This window comes from Mustela putorius, unplaced genomic scaffold (assembly GCF_011764305.1).
Source record: "Mustela putorius furo isolate JIRA1106 unplaced genomic scaffold, ASM1176430v1.1 tig00000127_pilon_pilon_pilon, whole genome shotgun sequence".
Classification (NCBI taxonomy): Eukaryota; Metazoa; Chordata; class Mammalia; order Carnivora; family Mustelidae; genus Mustela; species Mustela putorius.
This window is the reverse complement of record NW_025421288.1, coordinates 5,229,538-5,251,000: the sequence shown is the minus strand read 5'-3', so window position 1 is coordinate 5,251,000 and position 21,463 is coordinate 5,229,538. Positions and strand designations below refer to the sequence as shown.

At 38.1% G+C, this 21,463-nt stretch overlaps 1 protein-coding gene across 2 annotated transcripts; it reads left to right on the top strand.

Moving 5' to 3' along the window:
• The first annotated feature begins 1,745 nt into the window (after positions 1-1,745).
• LOC101672241 (glycine N-phenylacetyltransferase) lies at positions 1,746-19,596 on the top strand. Of its 2 annotated transcripts, XM_004777623.3 has the most exons (7): positions 1,748-1,969; positions 2,094-2,226; positions 9,215-9,304; positions 13,133-13,240; positions 16,273-16,399; positions 17,255-17,426; positions 19,063-19,596. In XM_004777623.3, exons 3-7 carry the CDS (start codon positions 9,227-9,229, stop codon positions 19,463-19,465), a joined length of 888 nt encoding a protein of 295 aa, XP_004777680.1. In that variant the 5' UTR covers positions 1,748-1,969; positions 2,094-2,226; positions 9,215-9,226; the 3' UTR covers positions 19,466-19,596. The 2 variants fall into 2 exon arrangements, with proteins under 2 accessions (XP_044918833.1, XP_004777680.1); XM_045062898.1 differs by lacking the exon at positions 2,094-2,226 and having other exon boundaries at positions 1,746-1,969.
• Positions 19,597-21,463: the final 1,867 nt, after the last annotated feature.

Genomic DNA, 21,463 nt, shown 5'->3' with positions numbered 1-21,463 from the left:
CTGCTGCTCCCTCCCCCTTCTTGTGCTCACTCTCTCTCTCTCTCTGACAAATAAATAGAATCTTAAAAAAAAAAAAGAGAGATGGAGATATCTGTATCTACATGTTTACTGCAGCATTATAGACAGTAACTAAGATATGGAAACAGCCTAGGTGTCCACAAATGGATGAATGGATACAGAAGTTGTGGTATACATACACAGTAGAATACTATCTAGTCATAACAAAGAAGGAAATCTTGCCATTTGTGACAACATGAATGGATCCTGAGGACATCACACCAACTTAAATAGGCCAGAGAAAGACAAATACTGTATGATCTCACTTTTGTACAGAATCTAAGTAAGCCAAACTGAAAGGAACAGAGAGTAGAATAGTGGTTGCCAGGGACTGGGAGTTTGAGGTAATGGAGAAACATTGGTCAAATGGTACAAACTTCCCATTATAAGATAAATAAATTCTGGGGGATCTAATGTACAGCATGGTGATGATAATTAATAATTTGATATTTGAAAGTTGCTAAGAGAGTAGATCTTAAATGTTCTCATAACAAAAAAAGAGGTAATTATGTGATGGGATGGAGGTGTTAACCAACATTATTGTGCCAACCATTTCCCCAACCATGGGGGAAATAAAGAAAAAAATAATAATACAACCATTGCCTTAGTGGTTCTGGTCAAGATTCTCCCCTTAAATCATGAAAGGAATTCAAGGTTAAGTGCAGGGACTACTTCATTGGCAAGAATCCAAATAACTGACAAGAACCTTGGGAAAAAGGAGCACATATGAAAAAATCAAAACAGGGTGCCTGGGTGGCTCAGTTGGTTAAGCAACTGCCTTCGGCTCAGGTGATGGTCCCAGAGTCCTGGGATCGAGTCCCACATCGGGCTCCCAGCTCCATGGGGAGTCTGCTTCTCCTTCTGACCTCCCTTCTCATGCTCTCTCTCACTCTGTCTCTCTCTCAAAATAAATTTTTTAAAAAGTTTTAAAAAAAGAAAAAATCGAAACATTAGTTTATACAAGGACTTCCCACCATGTTAAAACTGAAGCTCATAGGGACAGAAATCTTTTCAGTTCTTGCTGACTCTGACCTTGGTAGATTGTGTGTCATGTAGAGGACAGGTTCCTTCATTAACGGGTTAAACACCCTGGTTCCGATGACAGAGAAGCTGAAGCCAAACCTAGGGGATGTTGAAGCACTTGCCAGCCCAGCAAGGCCTCATGTCATGGAGTTAGCAACTAAATGCCTGCTGCTGTAACTCTGTCCTCCAAATATCTCTTAGGAACCTCTCATGTGACCCATTCTAGCTAGAACCATGCAAGGAAGGGAATTCCAGGAAAGACAGTTCAGTCTAGCTGGGGTGATGCCTTACAAAGCCACTACAGCGAGTTCTCAATCAAGATTTATTGAGTGATTAAATGAGTGACTGGATGAATAGATCAATTTCATCAGGAGTAATTCTCAGGTCATAAGATCTAAAAACAACTGGAGGTCAGTCAGAGAAGAGCTATTCTTTAATAGAGAGGAGTAAGCAAAACTCATGGAGTGTTTTTCTGCATGCAAGTGAGGGCTCAGGCTCAGGGTGGCACAAAGTCCAGAGTCCTGTGTGGGGGGCAGAAGCTTAATTAAAGTTTATACAAACTTTAGATGGATCAGTGAGGATAAACAGTCAACCTAATCATTTATGAAGAATAAACAGGGTTGGAAAATCCCATGTGGGGAAGTGGGAAGTAGAAGGGGCAGGACCAATATAGCTCAGAGAATGTTTTATCCAAGTTTAGCCTATTCTTGGTAGGGGCTATTAAGAAGGGGTTATATATTGGTTCAGTCTAGAGGAAGAAGAGAAATTTAACCAACATTGATTAACAAGCAGTTTGCTTTGATATATCAGTGTGTGGCTCACAGCTCAGCTAATCATTTATAAGGCAGAGATTGAGAATTTGGAGGATCAGTGTCTGGACTTGTCATAGGTAAGCAAGCAGCGCATCAGTGAGTCTTACTAAGGCAGGTGGGAGGAAGTAAGATTCCTTGCAGTAAGCCCTTTCGGGAACACAAAGTAGATGGAGGGATTTCTTTAACTGTTGTATTTTCTAGGATAACAAAGACTTGGGTAGAACTCAGCATTGTAAGTCCCTTGGAGAATTGCATTTATTGAAGTATGACTTGACCTCAGTCTTTTGGTCTGCCTTCGAATTAGCTCTACAAATCTTGCTTTACTGCTTTGAAGGTACTGTGGTTTTTAAAGTTTTTATTAAAATTCTAATTAGTTAACATACAGTGTAATAATAGTTTCAGGTGTACAATACAGTGATTCCACCCTTCCATGTCACACCTGGTGCTCATCACAGCAAGTGCCTTCCTTAATCCCCATCACACCTATTTCACCCATCCTCCCACCACCATCCCTCTGGTACCCCTCAGTGTGTTTTCCATAGTTAAGACTCTGTTTCTTGGCTTCTCCCTCTCTCTTTTCCCCGTTTGCTTATTTGTTTTGTTTCTTAAATTTCATATATGAGTGAAATCATATGGTATTTTTCTTTCACTGATTGGCTTATTTCCCTTAGCATAACACTCTCTAGCTCCATCTATGTCATTGCAAATGGCAAGATGTCATTCTTTTTGATGGCTGAGTCATAGTCTAGTGTGTGTGTGTGTGTGTGTGTGTGTGTGTGTGTATTCACATCTTCTTTATCCACTCATCAGTCAATGGACATTTGGGCTCTTTCTGAAATTTGGCTATTGTAGATAATGCTCCTATAAACATCAAGAGGTACGTGTATCCCTTTGAATTAGTATTTTTTTTTAATCTTTGGGTAAATACCTGGTAATTCAATTGTTGGATCAAAGGGTAATTCTATTTTTCACTTCTGAAGGAAACTCCATACCATTTTCCAGAGTGGCTGCACCAGTTTAAATTCCCACCAACAGTACAAGAGAGTTCCCCTTTCTTCACATCTTTACCAGCACCTGTTGTTTCTTGTGTTGTTGAGTTTAGTCATTCTGACAAGTGTAAGGTGGCATCTCATAGTAGGTTTGATTTGCATTTCCCTGATAATCAGTGATACTGAGCATCTTTTCATGTACCTGTTGGCCATCTGTATGCCTTCTTCAGAAAATTGTCTATTCATGTCTTCTGCCCATTTTTAATAGGATTATTCATTTTTTGGGTGTTGAGTTTTATGAGTTTTTTGGTATATGGTTAATAAACTAACCCTTTATCAGATATACTATTTGCAATTATCTTCTTCCATTCCACAGATTGCCTTTTAGTTTTGTTGACTGTTTCCTTTGTTGTGCAGAAGACTTTTATTTTGATGAGATCCCAATAGTTCATTTTTCTTTTGTTTCCCCTGCCCCCAGGGACATATCTAGAAAGAAGTTGCTATGGTTGATGACAAGCTATTGCCTATCTTCTTCTCTAGATTTTTTGGTTTCTAGTCTCACATTTAGATCTTTAATTCATTTTGAATTTATTTTTGTGTATGGTGTAAGAAAATGATCCAGTTTCATTCTTTTGCATGTTGCTGCCCAGTTTTCCCAACACTGTTTTTTGAAGAGACTGTCTTTTTCCCACTAGATATTCTTTGCTGTTTTGGTAAAGATTAACTGACCATAGAGTTGTGGATTCCTTTCTCGGTTTTCTATTGTCTTCTATTGAGCTATGTGACAATACCATACTGTCTGTGCCAGTACTATATTGTCTTGATCATTAAAGTTTGTAATGTAACTTGAAATAGAGAATTGTGATGCCTCCAGCTTTGTTTCTCTTTTTCAAGTTTGCTTTGGCTAGGTCTTTTGTGGTTCCATACAAATTTTAGAATTGTTTGTTCTAGTTCTGTGAAAAATATTGTTGATATTTTGATAGGGATTGCATTAAATGTATAGATTACCTTGGCTAGTAAAAACATTTTAACAATATTTGTTCTTCTAGTCCATGAGCAGGGAATGTTTTTCCATTTTTTGTGTGTGTCTCCTTCAATTTCTTTTTTTTTTTAAAGTTTATATTCATTTATTTGAAAGAGGGGGCACTAGCAGGAGGAGGGGCAGAAGGAGAGGAAGGAGCAGACTCCATGTTGAGCAGGGAGCTCAAACTGGGGCTGGATTCCAGGACTTTGGGATCATGACCTGAGCCAAAGGCAGATGCTTAACTGACTGAGCCACCCTGGTGCCATTCAACTTCTTTCATCAGTGTTTTATAGTTTTCAAAGTACAGGTCTTTCACCTCTTTGGTCAGGTTTATTCCTAGGTATCTTATTGTTTTTGGTGCCATTGTAAGTGGGACTGAATCCTTAATTTCTCTTCCTACTGCTTCATTATTGGTGTATAAAAATGCAACAGATTTCTGTACATTGATTTTGTATCCTGTGACTTCCCTGAATTCATGTATCTGTCTGGCCAGGGGTTTACCAATTTTATTAATTTTTTTCTTTTTATGCTTATTAATATTAATTTATGAAGGAAATTATCAATTTTTTCCAAAGAATCCACTCTTTATTTCATTGATCTGTTCTACTGTTTTTTAGTTTCTGTATCATTTATTTTTGTCCCAATCTTTATTATCTCCTTCCTTCTGCTGGCTTTAGGCTTTATTTATTATTCTTTTTCTAGCTCCTTAGATGTAAAGTTATTTTATTTATTCAAGATTTTTTTCTTGCTTCTTGGGGTTGGCCTGTATTGCTATATTCTTCTCTCTTAGGACTGCTTTTGCTACATCCCAAAAGTTTTGGACTACTGTATTCTCATTTATATGTTTCCCATGTATTTTTAAAATTTCTTCTTTGATTTCAAACAAATCCAAGATTGGTTGATTCATTCATTGTTTACTAGCATGTTGTTTAGCCTTCATATATTTGTGGTCTTTTTTTTTCTTGTGGTTGACTTCTAGTTTCAAAGTGTGGTCAGAAAAGATTGAAATCATACCGGGTACCTTTTCTGACCTAATATTGTGACCTAATATGTGATTTATTCTGCAGAATGTTCCATGTGCACTTGGTAAGAATGTGTATTCTACTGTTTTAGGTTGGAGTGTTCTGAATATATGTTAAGTCCATCAGGTCCAATATGTCATTCAAAGCCATTGTTTCCTTGTTTACTTTCTCTTTTTGATGACTTGTCTATTGATGTAAGTGGGGTGTTAAAGTCCCCTACTATTATTGTGTTATTATCAATTTGTTCCTTTATGTTTGTTGTTGTTTTATATTTTGGGGTGCTCCTATGTTTAGTGCATAAATATTTATAACTTTTATATTTTCTTGTTGGATTATCCCCTTCATAATTATATAATGCCCTCCTTTGCCTCATTTAACAATCTTTGTCTTAAAGTCTAGTTTGGGGGAAGCTGGGTGGTTCAGTCAGTTAAGCATCTGTCTTTGGCTCAGGTCCCAATCCCAGGGTCCTGGGATCAAGCCCTGGTTCAGGTTCCCTGCTTAGTGGGGAGTCTGCTTCTCCCTCTCCCTCTTTCTCTCCCCCTCCCCCCACTCTCTCTCTTTCTATCTCAAAAAATAAATAAATACTACATCTGTATCTTTGAGCCAATTGCACTACTGGCTATTTATCCCAAAGATAGAGATGTAGTGAAAAGAAGGGCCATCTGTACCCCAATGTTTATAGCAGCAATGGCCACGGTCGCCAAACTGTGGAAAGAACCAAGATGCCCTTCAACGGGCGAATGGATAAGGAAGATGTAGTCCATATACACTATGGAGTATTATGCCTCTGTCAGAAAGGATGAATACCCAACTTTTGTAGCAACATGGACGGGACTGGAAGAGATTACGCTGAGTGAAATAAGTCAAGCAGAGAGAGTCAATTATCATATGGTTTCACTTATTTGTGGAGCATAACAAATAGCATGGAGGGCATGGGGAGTTAGAGAGGAGAAGGGAGTTGGGGGAAATCGGAAGGGGAGGTGAACTATGAGAAACTATGGACTCTGAAAAACAATCTGAGGGTTTTGAAGGGGTGGTGGGGGAGGTTGAGGGAACCAGGTGGTGGCTATTAGAGAAGGCACGGATTGCATAGAGCACTAGGTGTGGTGCAAAAACAATGAACACTGTTACACTGAAAATAAATTTTAAAAATTTAAAAAATAAATAAATACATAAATAAATAAAATCTATAAAGTCTAGTCTGTCTAAGTATTGCTACTCAGGCTTTCCTTTGACATCCATTTGCATGACAGATGTTTCTCCACCCTCTCATTTGCAGTCTGCTGGTGTCCTTATGTCTAAAATGGGTCTCTTGTAAGCAGCAGATAGATGGCTCTTGATTTTTATCCATTCTGACACTGTGTCCCATTCAGTATGTTGAATCTATCAGCCACTGTCTTCTGGCTTGCCAAGTTTCTGTTGAGAAATCTCCAGGTAGTCTTATGAGTTTCCCTTGTAAGTTAAGGATGGCCTCTGTCTTGCTGCTTTTAAGATTTTTTCTTTATCACTGTATTTTGCAACTTGAATTATGTTTTGGTGTCAGCCTGCTTTTGTTGATTTTGATGGAAGTCCTCTGTGCCTCCAGGACCTGGATATCTGTTTCCTTCCCCAGATTAGGGAAGTTTTCTGCTATTATTTCTTGAAATAAATTTTCTGCCCCCTTTTCCTCTATCTTCTTCTTCTGGGATTCCTATAATACAAGTGTTATTATGTTTGATGGAGTCATTGATTTCCCTAAGTCTATTTTTGTGTTCCATAATTATTCTTTCTCTCTGTTGTCCAGCTTCATTATTTTTCATTATTTTGTCTTCTAGATCACTAATTCATTTCTCTACTTCTTCCAGCCCGCTGTTCAATGTAACAAGCCTGTTTCCAGTCTTGTTTATTGTATTCTTCTTCTCTGATTGATTCTTTTTTAACTCTTTTATCTCTGTAGTAAGGGTTTCCCATCAGGATGTCTTCTATTTTTTTCTCAAGTACAGCAAGTATCCTTATGGTTGTTGCCTTAAATTCTTCAACAGACATGTTACTTATGTCTGCTTTGCTTAGATCTCTGGCTGTGGCCTTATCTTGTTTTTCATTTGGGATAAATTCCTCCATCTTGACATTTTGTCTAAGTCTCTGCCTTTCTCTCTGTATTAGAAAAGCCAGTTATGTCTCTTGCTTCTGAAAGTAATGGCCTATAAAGAAGAGGTAATGTAGTGTCCAGGGCCCAATACATCAGGGAGTATCTCTGGTGTGTGCTACATTGTTCCACTGTTGTTGTTTTGGCAGTTCTATCCTTCATGCCAGTCATCTACAGAGTCCTTTCATACAGAGGGTAGTGTTTGGTCCCCAGCCTGAAGGTGAATTTTAACTAGGTGTGTTCTGGTCTGTTTGTGAAATGAGACCTAATACCTACTCTACCAGAACTGAGACCCTGCAGAACTCACTGGTTAGGAGATGTGGTATGGGCAGGGGTTTGTGCTTGTCTTCTAGAGGAGGGGACTGTCATGCTCAGACCAAGGCAAATTTGGCTGAGAATTACAGTCCTGCCAGAGTGCACGGAGGTTGACCTTGGTGTAAGCAGATTATGTAATCAGTGTCTGTGCTGACTTGCTTCCCATAAGTGGTTCTGTATTTAAGCTAAGTATGGGGTAGGAAAATGGTGCCAGCTGAGCCTGCTGATCTTTTTTATTTGTTTATTTATTTATTTTCAGCATAACAGTATTCATTGTTTTTGTACCACACCCAGTGCTCTATGAAATCTGTGCCCTCTCCAATACCCACCACCTGGTTCCCCCAACATCCCATCCCCCATCCCTTCAAAACCCTCAGATTGTTTTTCAGAGTCCATAGTCTCTCATGGTTCACCTCCCTGTGAACCATGGGGGAGTTTCCCTCAACTCCCTTCTCCTCTCCATCTCCCCTTGTCCTGCTGATTTTTAAAACTCCAAGCTGTAAGCTCCACTGGTTGCAAGAGCTCACAAAATCAACCCCTGTCATTTTTCAAGCCAATGACTTTGGACAGACATTCTCCTTGTACATCCACATGTGTTCCCCCCCCCATCCCCTGCTCTCTCACTCATCTTTCTCTGAGACCATGACTCCCACCCTTACACAGCGTCCTTGATCCATTTTTCCCGAATCATATCTCCACACTTCTACCTTCCTTGGTGTGACCTCTTCTCTCTCTCTCTCTGGTTGCGGAGTTTGTTCTGCCCATCTTCTGGTTGATTTCTGGGGTATTTAGGATGATTTTATATTTACCTAGTTGTGTTTGTAGGGTGGGATGAGCCTAGTTATCTTCCTTTATCTGACCTGTGATGGTTTTGTTAAGGATTTTATCTGTTATCTATTATATCAATGATTCCTGAATATGGCTGCATAAGAAAATCATCTGGAGAAGTGCTGGAGAGAATGAGGACCAAATGTAACTCAAACACTGCTAAGGGAATATAAAATCATTCAGCCACTTTGGAAAAACAATCTGTTAGTTTTTTAAAAGTTAAACATATGCTTACTATATGACCATGCAAATGTACATTTACATGTTTACTCAAGAGGACTAAAAGCATTTGCTCAAATGGACTGGTCAAAGCACCTAACGTATTGATTTATTTAACTGGCATAACCACTATATGGGACAGGCATATAGTCACTGGCATTTTATATATGAGAAAACCAAGGCACAGAGAAGTTGAGTAATTTGCCCAACATCCTATAGCTTCTAGCTGGCAGACTCAGGCTTGTCATGGAGAGGAACTTAATCTCTAAGATATTCATGCATGTTGGGGTGCCTGGGTGGCTCTGGGGGTTAAGCCTCTGCCATCAGTTCAGGGTCCTAGGATCAAGCCCCACATCAGGCTCTCTGCTCAGCAAGGAACCTGCCCCCCCCCCACTCTCTGCCTGCCTCTCTGCCTACTTGTGATCTCTCTCTCTGTCAAATGAATAAATAAAATCTTTTTTTAAAAAATATGTTCATGCATGTTTAGATACTATATATGATAATCTTAGTGCATCCTTAATTATTGGTATGCTGGATGATATAAAGTTAAAATAAAAATTTCATGCAGATTTTTAAAGGTTAGAAAATGTTAAAGAAAAATAGTTTTGGAAGTATACACCTGTGCTTTCTACCAGTCTTATTCTTCCTAGGATTTAGTGAGGAGTTCAGTGAATGGGGCACCAAGAAAACAGCAAGAATGAAGTCCTGACCATTAGCTAGAATTACCTGCTGTCTGTTTTGCGTCTTTATATGTTTTCCATCACTTCTCATTCCTTGATATTTCTTGATTCTCTCTTTAGGTTTAAGGTAAGATGTTCCACTTACAAGGCCCACAAGTGCTGCAAATGCTAGAGAAATCATTGAGGAAGAGCCTCCCAGAGTCCTTAAAGGTAACAGTACATTTTTAGAGGGAACTAAAATGACTGGCAACTGCATATAAAAGAAGTAGGAAGGAGAACAAACATTCTCTGAGCACCTACTCTGTACCAGGCACTTGTTCGTCTTACATCTCATTTAGTTTACCTCACTGGAAGGCAAGTCTGTTATACCCATGTAACCAAAAGAGGAACTCGGTTTTAGGACTTGACCACATCACTAGTGAGTGGCAATCATATGATTTAAATCCACTATGATCTTTGCTGTGCGATGACCCAAAACATCTCTTTGTGCCATTCCGAGAATTATATAACTGGAAGATTTGCCAGAATTGCACAGTTGACTGAACTAACACATTAATGTTTAACTCATTTTTTCTAAACAGTTGAGTGCCTGACAGAAGTTAACCATTATGACTTTTCTTCAAAATTAAGGATGGGCCAATTTCTATTTTGTCAAACCCAAAAAGGTTATGTTTAATATGGGATGAAACAGAAATATATTTTAAAAATAGATCAACGATCTTGTATATAAAGAGGTGGGTTTTTTGGGGGGAGGCAATAATATATGTTTCAAAGTACTAGAATATTACCAGGGATAAAGACTGTCATTGCATTTTAATAAAGGTATCAATTCACCATGAAGGCATTAAAAATGCTGAAGTGTATACACCTAACAACAGAGGCTCAAAGGACATAGGACAAAAATGGATAGAACTGAAAGAACTGAAAGAACAAATAGATAAAGCCACATTAATTACAATTAATTACAATTACAATTACAATTGTAATTACAATTACAATTAAACATTTTTAACACTCCTCGCTGAGTAACTTATATAATAGACAGAAAACCTATAGCTTACATAGAAGACCTGAAAAATACTATGAACCAACTTAATTGACATTTACAGAGTACGTCCCTCATCAATAGTAGAGTACGTCCCTCAGCAATAGTAGAATACACATTTTTTCCAAATTCACATGGAATGTGTACAAAGATAGACCATATTCTTAAGACTTTATAAAGAACTGAAATTGTAATAAGTATGTCCTTCAACAATATGATACTAAACTTTAAAAAACCCTGGAAGGTATCTAGAAAGACATCCAAATTTAAGAAATATACAACACATTTCTAAATAAACCATACTTTAAAGTCACAAGAAAAATCAGAAAATATTTGAATAAAGATGAAAGCAAAAGATATCAAAAGTTTGGGGATGCAGCTAAAGCAGTGATAAGCGGGAAATATATAGCATCAAGTGCTTTACTGAAAGGAAAAAAAACAATGATCTCAAATCAGCACTTTAAGTTTCCACCTGAAAAATCAGAAAAAGAACTAACTAACCTCAAAGCAAAGAGAATTAAGGAAATTATAAAATATAAGAGCAGAAAGCAATGAATTTGAGAGGAGAAAATCAATTAAAATTAATCAAGGGGCACCTGGGTGGTTTAGTGGGTTAAAGCCTCTGCTTTCAGCTCAGGTCATGATATCAGGGTCCTGGGATGGAGCCCTACATCAGGCTCTCTGCTCAGCAGGGAGCCTGCTTCCTTCTCTCTCTCTGCCTGCCTCTCTGCCTACTTGTGATCTCTCTCTCTCTGTCAAATAAATAAATAAATAAAATCTTTAAAAAAAGAAAATGAACCAAATCTGGCTCATTGAAAAGATCAATAATGTTGATAAACTTCTGACTCAGAAATGCAGAGAGAAGACACAAATCAAATCAGGAATGAAACAGGGACACTATTCCATCACTAGCCATCAGGGAGATTCAAATTAAAACCACATTGAGATACTACCTTACACCAGTTAGAATGGCCAAAAATTAGCAAGACAGGAAACAACATGTGTTGGAGAGGATGTGGAGAAAGGGGAACCCTCTTACACTGTTGGTGGGAATGCAAATTGGTGCAGCCTCTTTGGAGAACAGTGTGGAGATTTCTCAAGAAATTAAAAATAGAGCTTCCCTATGACCCTGCAGTTGTACTACTGGGTATTTACCCCAAAGATACAGATGTAGTGAAAAGAAGGGCCATCTGTACCCCAATGTTTATAGCAGCAATGGCCATGGTCGCCAAACTGTGGAAAGAACCAAGATGCCGTTCAATGGACAAATGGATAAGGAAGATGTTGTCCATATACAATATGGATATTATGGCTCCATCAGAAAGGATGAATACCCAACTTTTGTAGCAACATGGACGGGACTGGAAGAGATTATGCTGAGTGAAATAAGTCAAGCAGAGAGAGTCAATTATCATATAGTTTCACTTATTTGTGGAGCATCACAAATAGCATGGAGGACAAGGGGAGATGGAGAGGAGAAGGGAGTTGAGGGAAATTGGAAGGGGAGGTGAACTATGAGAGACTATGGACTCTGAAAAAACAATCTGAGGGTTTTGAAGGGGGGGTTGGAAAGTTGGGGGGACCAGGTGGTGGGTATTAGAGAGGGCATGGATTGCATAGAGCACTGGTGCAAAAACAATGAATACTGTTATGCTGAAAAGAAATGTAAAAAAAAAGTTATACTTAAAAAAATAAAGAAACAAACAGGGACACTAATACCAAACCCATAAACATTTTAAGGATAATAAAGACACACCATTATCAATACTGTGCCTATAGATTTCACAGCTTATGTTCTGTGAAAAGGACAAGTTACCAACAGTCATTGAAGAAGAAAAATATAACCTAAATCATCCTGTATGCATTGCAGAAACTGATTTCATAATTTAAAATTTTCCAACAAAGAAAATACCATTGCTCAGATGGCTTTCATGGCAATTTCTACCACACATGTAAGGAAGAAATAATATCGATTCTATGCAAACTCTTGCAGAATAGATCAGAGGAGTAAACACTTCCCAACTCATTTTATGAATCCAGAATTACCCTAATATGAAAACCAGAAATGGATTTTATTTTTTTTAAGATTTTATTTATTTATTTGACAGACAGAGATCACAAGTAGGCAGAGGCAGGCAGAGAGAGAGAAAGGAGGAAGCAGCCTCCCCGAGGAGCAGAGAACCTGATGCAGGGTTCCATCCCGGGACCCTGGGATCATGACCTGAACCGAAGGCAGAGGCTTTAACACACTGAGCCACCCCGGTGCCCCTGGATTTTATTTTAAAAAAGAAAGGACTAGAAGACAATATTACTCATGAACATATACCCAAAAATCCTCAACAAAATTCTATCAAGTCAAATCCATCAATATATCAAAAGGATAGTAATTATAACCAAGAGGAATTTATCTTGAGAATCCAAGGCAGGTTCAACATTAATATTCAGTGTATTTCATTGTATCAATAGATTAAAGAAAAAAGCCAGATGATCTTCTCCTAATAGATGTAGAAAATAAAATTGAACTGGAGTTCTTTCCCATGATGGATATTATACAGTCATTAAAAATGATTCTATAGATTCTCTAGATTGGTATTTATTGACATGGAAATATGCCTATAGTATATTGTGTGTCTGGAGGGGGTATGTGGTAAACTAATATACATTAGGTAATTTCATTGCTTAAAAATTTATGTATTTGTCAATAAATGAAATAAAATGGAAAGATATAATACTAAGTTCTACAGTGTGATAGTGGATGATTTTTAATTAATTTGTTTATCTAATGTTTAACTCTATTGATATAATGTTCATGGTTTGACCCCCCAAACCTATTTCTATTTGGAGTAATGAAGTGGAATCTGAAGGTGATTTGAACCACATGCTTATCAGTTATCACCTTGATTTCATAGAAATAATCATTGTCCTGATCAAATAAGTTACTTTACCATCCTTTCCTAATAAGCTGACTCCCTGACTTTCTTGGGATGCTGTAGGTTTATGGGACTGTCTTCCACATGAACCAAAGAAACCCATTCAAGCTAACTGCCCTGGTGGACAAGTGGCCTGACTTTACAACAGTGGTTATCCGACCTCAGGAGGAGGTAAGGTGCCAGATGTAGAATGAGTACACTTTTGTGTTCTTATTTGCTATGCGCCTACCATGCACCTGGCAATGTGGTAGACCCAGGGGATACAGAAATGAATTGTGTGAGGGGCGTCTCGGTGGCTCAGTCATTAAGCGTCTGCCTTTGGCTCATGTCATGATCCCAGAGTCCTGGGATCGAGACCCACATCCGGCTCCCTGCTCAACTGGAAGCCTGCTTCTCCTTCTCTCACTCCCTCTGCTTGTCAAATAAATAAATAAATAAATAAATAAAATCTTAAAAAAAAAGAAATGAATTGTTTGATGGTAAGTGAGTTGCTGTCCTCAAGAAGTTCACAGAAGTCAGATAAAGGAATAAATTACAACATGGAGTGAAAATGCACAAAAACATATAGAAACACACACTATATAAGATACCAGCAATACTGTGTAAGAGTGAGAAAAAAAATACTGTGTAAGAGACAGTTTAAAACCACAGATGTCGGGGTATGCACGTAGAGGATCAGAGGGCTTCTAGGCAGACATTTCAGCAAAACTGGATTTTGAAGATAAATGGGTTTTTGGCAGACTGATAAGAAGAGAGAATGCATTCTAAACAGAAAAACATAACACCTAAAAATGTGTAGAGCTAAATATGAAGAAAATTAAAAAAATATAAAGAACAAACTGCAATGCTTATATTTGGGAATGTATTTTCAGTGTCAACTTTTTTTTTTTTTTTTTTTTTTTTTTAATTTTTTATTTTTTATAAACATATATTTTTATCCCCAGGGGTACAGGTCTGTGAATCACCAGGTTTACACACTTCACAGCACTCACCCAAGCACATACCCTCCCCAATGTCCATTTTTTTTAAAATATTTTATTTATTTATTCGACAGAAAGAGAGAGAGATCACAAGTAGGCAGAGAGGCAGGAGGGGCTGGGGGAAGCAGGCTCCCTGCTGAGCAGAGAGCCCCATGTGGGGCTCGATCCCAGGACCCTGAGATCATGACCTGAGCTGAAGGCAGAGGCCCAACCCACCGAGCCACCCAGGCGCCCCTCAGTGTCAACTTTTAAAGATTACTTAAACTAAGTGCTGAATATATTTCAAAGACAAATATGTTATAAGCATATTGGAAAATATAAAGTAAAAATGTATGCATGCAAAATGTGTAATCATACAATGTCATTTTAATACAAAAATTTTCAAATAAAATTTAAATGTATAGTGCTTTTGAACTAAACAGAATACAAAAATGAAGACATTTACATTAATTATTGAACTGAAAAATGAAGCTATGAGTGCATTTCTGAGTAGCACTTTCTGGCTATTCTACCCTTGTTGGGTAGTTGTTTCCTGACTCTTTCCTCCAACTTCAAATAACCTGAACTCTGATTTGTTAACTTTGAGAAGAACTTCTTGAACAAATTTTGTTTCAATTTGGGGGGGAATGCAAATTATTTTTTAAAAAAATAATAGTGCATTATGGTTTACATTTTAAAGACATCATGTGTCAAATAAAGTATATCCAAAATATATGAAGAACTTATACAACTCAACACCAAAAAAACAACCCAATTAAAAAAATGGGCAGAGGACCTAAATAGACATTTATCCAAAGAAGACATACAGATGCCAACACATTTAAAAGATCCTCAATATCACTAATCATCAGAGAAATGCAAAATAAAACCACAATGAGATATCACTTTATACCTATCAGAATGACTCAAATGAAAAAACACAAGAAGTAAGTGTTGGTGAGGATGTGGAATAAAAGGAACACTCATACACTGTTGGAAATGTATATTAGTGTAGTCTCTACGGAAAACAGTACGGAGGTCCTTAAAAAACTTAAAAATTAAATTAACATATGATCCAATAATTCCACTATTGCATATTTACCCAATATATATGTATGTATATATAGGGTATTTACCCAAAGTAGGTAAAAATACTAATTTGAAAAGATACATGTGTCCCTATGTTTATTGCAAGATTATTACAATAACCCAGATATGGAAGCAATCCAAGTGTCTATCAATATATAAATAAAGAAAATGATTTTAAAATATAAAGATAACTTTACATATAAACATAGTATTATATATAATATATAATATATATAATAAAAATTACTCAGCCATTAAAAAAGAATGAAATCTTATCATTTACAACAATGTAGATGGACTTAAGAGTGTATAAGTCAGTCAGAGAAAGACAAATACCATATGGTGGAATTTAAGAAACAAAACAAATGAATAAACAAAGAAAAAAAGAGACGAACAAAAAAACAGACTCTTAAATACAGAAACAAACCTGGTGGTTGCCAGAAGGAGGGGTGTAGGAGGATGGGTGAAGTAACTGAAGGGGATTAAGAGTACATTTATTGTGATGAGCACTGAGTCATGTACTAAAAAATTTGTTGAATCATTATATTTATAAAAATATATTTTATATTTCTTATAAATATATGAAACTAATATAACACTGCATATTTATTATACTTAAATAAAAATTTAAAATTTTTTAAAAAAGAAAAATGAAGACATCATATGTCTTTATTCATGTAGCTATGTCATATATAAGTGAAAATTCTAATACAAGGTTACCTCTATCAATTTCAACATTGTTATGTTTACAATCCATTGGTTCTGAGACTGGGTTTTTTTCTTAGACCCTTAAATAGAATAAAATTTACTCTTTCAAAGGAAACTTGCCTTTGACAGTAATGCTTTCTTTCTCCTGAAGATTACAGAATCATAGAAGAATGTTTTCTAAACCAGTGCACATTTGGTTGATTTGAAATTGTAACACACCATATAAATACCTAGTTCATCAAGTTTTTCTTAACCAAAAATTGAGTGATTAAACCCCTGACTTGCTGTCATGATGTAAATGATTCAGGAATAATGCTAGTACATCAAGAATAATACCAAATATTTATAAGTTTATAAAATAACACAGTATAATGACAGACTAAGGCAAAGTATTCCAATCACTGGGTATAATCAATATGATTTATTTTACATTAACTAACCAAACAGGAAATGACAGATGATTTTGATTACTACACCAACACCTACCAAATCTATTCTAAGAATCCCCCAAACTGTCAAGAATTCCTTGGCGCATCGGGTGTCATCAACTGGAAACAACGTTTGCAGATCCAAAGTAAGTTTGGCATCTGGGATGTGTGCTGGCTTCTATGACTGTTCCTGGCTACTCCTACAGGGTCACTTTTGATCCTGAGAACATTCCCCTACAGCCTTTGTAGGTAGGAAGCTCTACCAAACCCGACTCAGCTTGATGTTCATTCTTTGCATCAGCTGCTCCCACCTCTTCAGTGGAATAGAATTCAAACATTGCGAACTGTGGACTTGACACATGGGACTGTGAGCAATGGAATTTCTTGTTAGCTAAGGATTCATGATATATTTTTCAGACATATTCAGGGTCCATTAGGGGGATTAGGTGTGAGAGCAGAGCTCCCTCCCTCTCTGGTCTTCCATTCCTAGAATAAGAATGACAGTTGCTTGTGCCAGAGAACACCTCCAGGTCACAAGGTCACAAGTACAACTACCATGGCTGTGAGCACACCCTCCAGGGTCAGATTCTCTAGGGCGGCATCCTTGCTCTGCCTGTTACCTGCTTTGTGATTTGAGCAAGTGGTGTATCTATTATTCAGTTTTTGTATGTGTAAAAAAAGAGGGCAGTAAAAGTACTTAAAACAAGTTCAAGGGAAGAATTAAATGTAGTATTAGACCAATACCTGGGCATGGAGTAGGAACACACTCAAGGTTAGCTTCTACTTTTTAAAATACCATTTCTCCATTGATTGTGCAGTGATATAGTCAGGATTTCTAGTACTATCTGCTTGCATAAGAGAGTGACTTGGGCATGGCCACATGGTTCATGGCGACCCCAGAAGCGACACTGCCTGACTTTAAGATCTGCATATTTCCACCAGGAAGCTTCTGCAGCATCTACACGGCCAGTTACTTCTCCCTTCACCTCACCCCTCTCTAGGTTCACAGTCCAGCCTGAACGAAGTGATACAAAATCTTGCAGCTGTTAAACTGGTCAAGGTCGAGCAACAACAAGGCATTATGTACATGTTGCCCGAGAGAGCAAGTAAACTGCTCCCTTCCTTGCTGGAGGCAAAGAACTTACCTCTTAAATCTGGCAGACGCAAAGTCATGTGAGTTTTGGAAAAAGATCCTCTGGGTTACTCTCATCTTTCTGCATGGAAGTGGCCTCCCAACATCTTCCCCTATCTTCGCTATTGCCTCCCTACAATCCATTTCCAGCGTGATCCTTTTGGACATGGATTGTGTCAATTCATCCACTTAAAAGCCATCAGTGTTCCTCTGCTCACATGCCCATTACGGACATTCAGGGTCCTAGCAGACCTGCTATCCACCACCTCTTGGACTTCATCATGTCCCTCTTGCTTACTTCCACCAGCAGCTCTGGCTTTTTTGTCTCCAACTTGATTTCATACATTCACATAATGCCTTTGGACTGTTGCATTTATTCTTTGCCTAAAATCTCCTTCCCTCTGATCCTTGCACATCTGTTTCTTTCTTGCCACTCATTATCTCCAATGTCATTTCCTTCGAGAGTTCTCCGCAGAGCAACCCGAAACCACCCTTTCCCATAATTCTTCATCACGAAATACAGTTTTTATTTTCCTCAGTGCACTTATCACTATCCAAAACCAGCTTATTTGTGAATTTACTGACGTCTCTGTTGTTGGATTCCTCCCTTGCAACGATTCAAACTCCACAAGAGCAGAGGACATTCTTCATGGTGGTCACCAGTAAGTTTTCAGGAGCCACAACAAAGCGTCAAATAGACGCTTCATAAATATGCAATGAATTTACATCCCAGAGCAAAACACATTATATATTGCCCTCCACTTATGCCTGAATAGAATTAAAACCGATATAGGGATTTTATCTTGAGATATCCAATCCTATGGCCCTCTCTGTGTTAATACACTTGGAAAAGATTTATTCACACTGTATTGCAACTTACATCTAAAAGACACCTCCAAATCTATACTCTCATTTGATTTCTTGTTCATCCCATGAGACAGACAAGGGAGGAGACATTATACCCATTTTCCTGATGGAAAACAGGTCCAGTTGATGAAACAGCTTGTCACGGTCATGTGGATGGTTAAGGACATAACTGGGGCTCATGTTTACATCTCCTGCTTCCACACTCTGGGCTCTTTCTAGGACACCTCCCAAAACCTTCTCCACCCCCTGTAGCAGTCTTCAGACTTCAGTGTTCTGTCAAGTGGGGGCTGTCCACACTCCACATCACTGCCCCTCCGTGGGCTTCAGCTCTCGCACAGTGGCCAAGGAGCCTCTGACACCAACAGACAAAGATTCCAGGATTACAAGATTCCAAGCCCTGGCTTTATATCTTGCTAGCATATGCTTTGAGGCACTTACTTATTTTCTGCTTACCTACTGTTATGTGTAGAACAGGGATGTTATCAATTCTCCCATCTTAAGTGGAGAGTCACAGCAATATTGACAAAAAAAAATGTTAATTTTTGTGTAATTATTTTTTGTGTGGCATGGGTCTGAGGTACTAATCATGGGATAGCTCTTACATTATTTACAGAGCTGCTACTAATAGCACCACTCTGTTAATATCTCCATTTTATAACAAGATGATTAACTCAGGCAATCTGGCTGCAGAGTCTATGCCTTTACTCCACTCCACTCTGCATTGTCTGACGACAATTTGGGGGAAAACAAACATAATACTCCACAGTATGTGTGATATTTGGGGGTATTCTTTTTCCTTGTTCTCAACAGCAACCAAGAGATGTTTCAACTCTCCTCCCTGGACGTTACCCATGCTCCGTTGGTGAATAAATTCTGGCATTTTGGGAGCAATGAGAGGAGCCAGACATTTATTGAGCGCTGCATCCAGACCTTCCCCACCTTCTGCCTGCTGGGGCCTGAGGGGACCCCTGTGTCCTGGAGCCTGATGGACCAGACAGGCGAGATACGGATGGGGGGTACTGTGCCTGAGCACCGGGGCAAGGGTCTCATCTCCTATCTCATGGATGTTCACATCCATGCTCTGGACAAACTTGACTACCCTAGCTATTACCATACAGCTTTAACCAACAAAATCATACAGAAAATGAGTCACAGTCTGAATCATATCACCTTGCCCTGTAACTGGAACCAGTGGCACTGTGTGCCACTGTGAAGCAATTCTGAGCACAAGACCGAGTTGGGTGGGCTGATGTGGCAGGAGAAGTGGTTGGGCGGACAGGGAGAAAGAACAAATTGTAATCAGCAGTAAAGTGATATGTGTTGTCTGGGCTCTGAGAAGCAGTATAAATGGTCGACAGAACCACCACAGTCCCTGTTCTCAAACCAGGTCAACAGAACCACCACAGTCCTTGTTCTCAAACCATTCATGTAGTACTCCCCTTTGGGTCTGGAAGATCTGGCATGGCCAGACCTTCCTGCGGCAGACTCCGGTCTTGTTCAGTTTCCTACACTTCTGGATCTCAGTGATACTCTTTTCAGCTACATTCTGCCCTCCTGCTTCTCCTGGATCTCCTATCTTACAAGCGAGGTATTGCTAATAAGCATATCCTGCCACTTTTGCCAAGATGTGACATTACTCAAGGGTAGTATAATTTTCCTCTCTCATGCCTTTACCCTCCTGATCCCTGCCCTACCCTCAACTAGCTTCACTGAGGTATAATTCACAAATAACACTGTAATGTAAAGTGTAAAAAGTGGTGATCACACACACACACACACACACACACACACACACACGTTATGAAAGACCTCCCATAACCAAGTTGATTAAAATTACCTGACCATATATACATGGGTTTATTTCTGGGCTCTCTATTCTGTTCCAGTAATTTATGTGTCTGTGTCTATGCTGATATCAAACTCTTTTGATTATTATAGTTTTGTAACATAGTTAAAAGTCAGGAAGTATAACGACTCCTGCCTTGTTTTTATTTCCCAACATCTTTTTGGTATTTGGGGTCTCTTATGGTTCCATACAAATTTTAAGATTATTTTTTCTATTTCTATCAGAATTTTGGTAAGGATTGCCCTAATAAGGACTGCTTTTGGTGGAATGGACATCTGCACAATAATAATTTTTCAGTCCATGAACACAGAATCTTTTTCCATTTATGTGCATCTTCTTACACTTCTTTCACTAATGTTTTCTAGTTTTCAGTGTACAGATCTTTGACCTTCTTGATTAAAACTATTCCTAAGCATTTTTTTTTTCTTTTTGTTGCTATTATAATTGGGACTTTCTTAATTTCTCTTCCTCACAATTGTTAGAGTCTCGAAATACAACTCATTTTTGTATCCTGACTTTGTATTCTGCAACTCTACTGATTTGCTTCTTAGTTTTAGTAGGATTTTGTGGGGGGAGTGGAATCTTTAAGGTTTTCTATACATACGATGATATCATCGGTAGATACGACTTCATTTCCTCCTTTCTTACCCGGATGACTTTTATCTCTTTTCCCAACCTGCAGTGCTATGTTGAAGGTAAGTGGCAAGAGTAGACATCTCTGTCTTTTTTCTAATATTAGAGGAATAGTTTTCAGCTTTTCACCATTGAGTCTGATGTTAGCTGTGGGCTAATATACAGGGATAAAATCCACTTGCTACTGGTGTATGATCCTCCTAAATATATTTTAAAAATAGATCAACGATCTTATATATAAAGAGGTGGGTTTTTTGGGGGGAGGCAATAATATATGTTTCAAAGTACTAGAATATTACCAGGGATAAAGACTGTCATTGCATTTTAATAAAGGTATCAATTCACCATGAAGGCATTAAAAATGCTGAAGTGTATACACCTAACAACAGAGGCTCAAAGGACATAGGACAAAAATGGATAGAACTGAAAGAACTGAAAGAACAAATAGATAAAGCCATATTAATTACAATTAATTACAATTACAATTACAATTGTAATTACAATTACAATTAAACATTTTTAACACTCCTCGCTGAGTAACTTATATAATAGACAGAAAACCTATAGCTTACATAGAAGACCTGAAAAATACTATGAACCAACTTAATTGGCATTTACAGAGTACGTCCCTCAGCAATAGTAGAGTACATCCCTCAGCAATAGTAGAATACACATTCTTTCCAAGTTCACATGGAATGTGGACAAAGATAGACCATATTCTTAAGACTTTAT

Bases quoted from the DNA above. Each gene is read 5' to 3' on its own strand.
- LOC101672241 (XM_045062898.1), top strand. From the start codon at position 9,227: ATGTTCCACTTACAAGGCCCACAAGTGCTGCAAATGCTAGAGAAATCA. The intron at 16,400-17,254 runs GTAAGTTTGGCA...ACCCCTCTCTAG, and splicing joins ACAACGTTTGCAGATCCAAA to GTTCACAGTCCAGCCTGAAC. The intron at 17,427-19,062 runs GTGAGTTTTGGA...TGTTCTCAACAG, and splicing joins TCTGGCAGACGCAAAGTCAT to CAACCAAGAGATGTTTCAAC.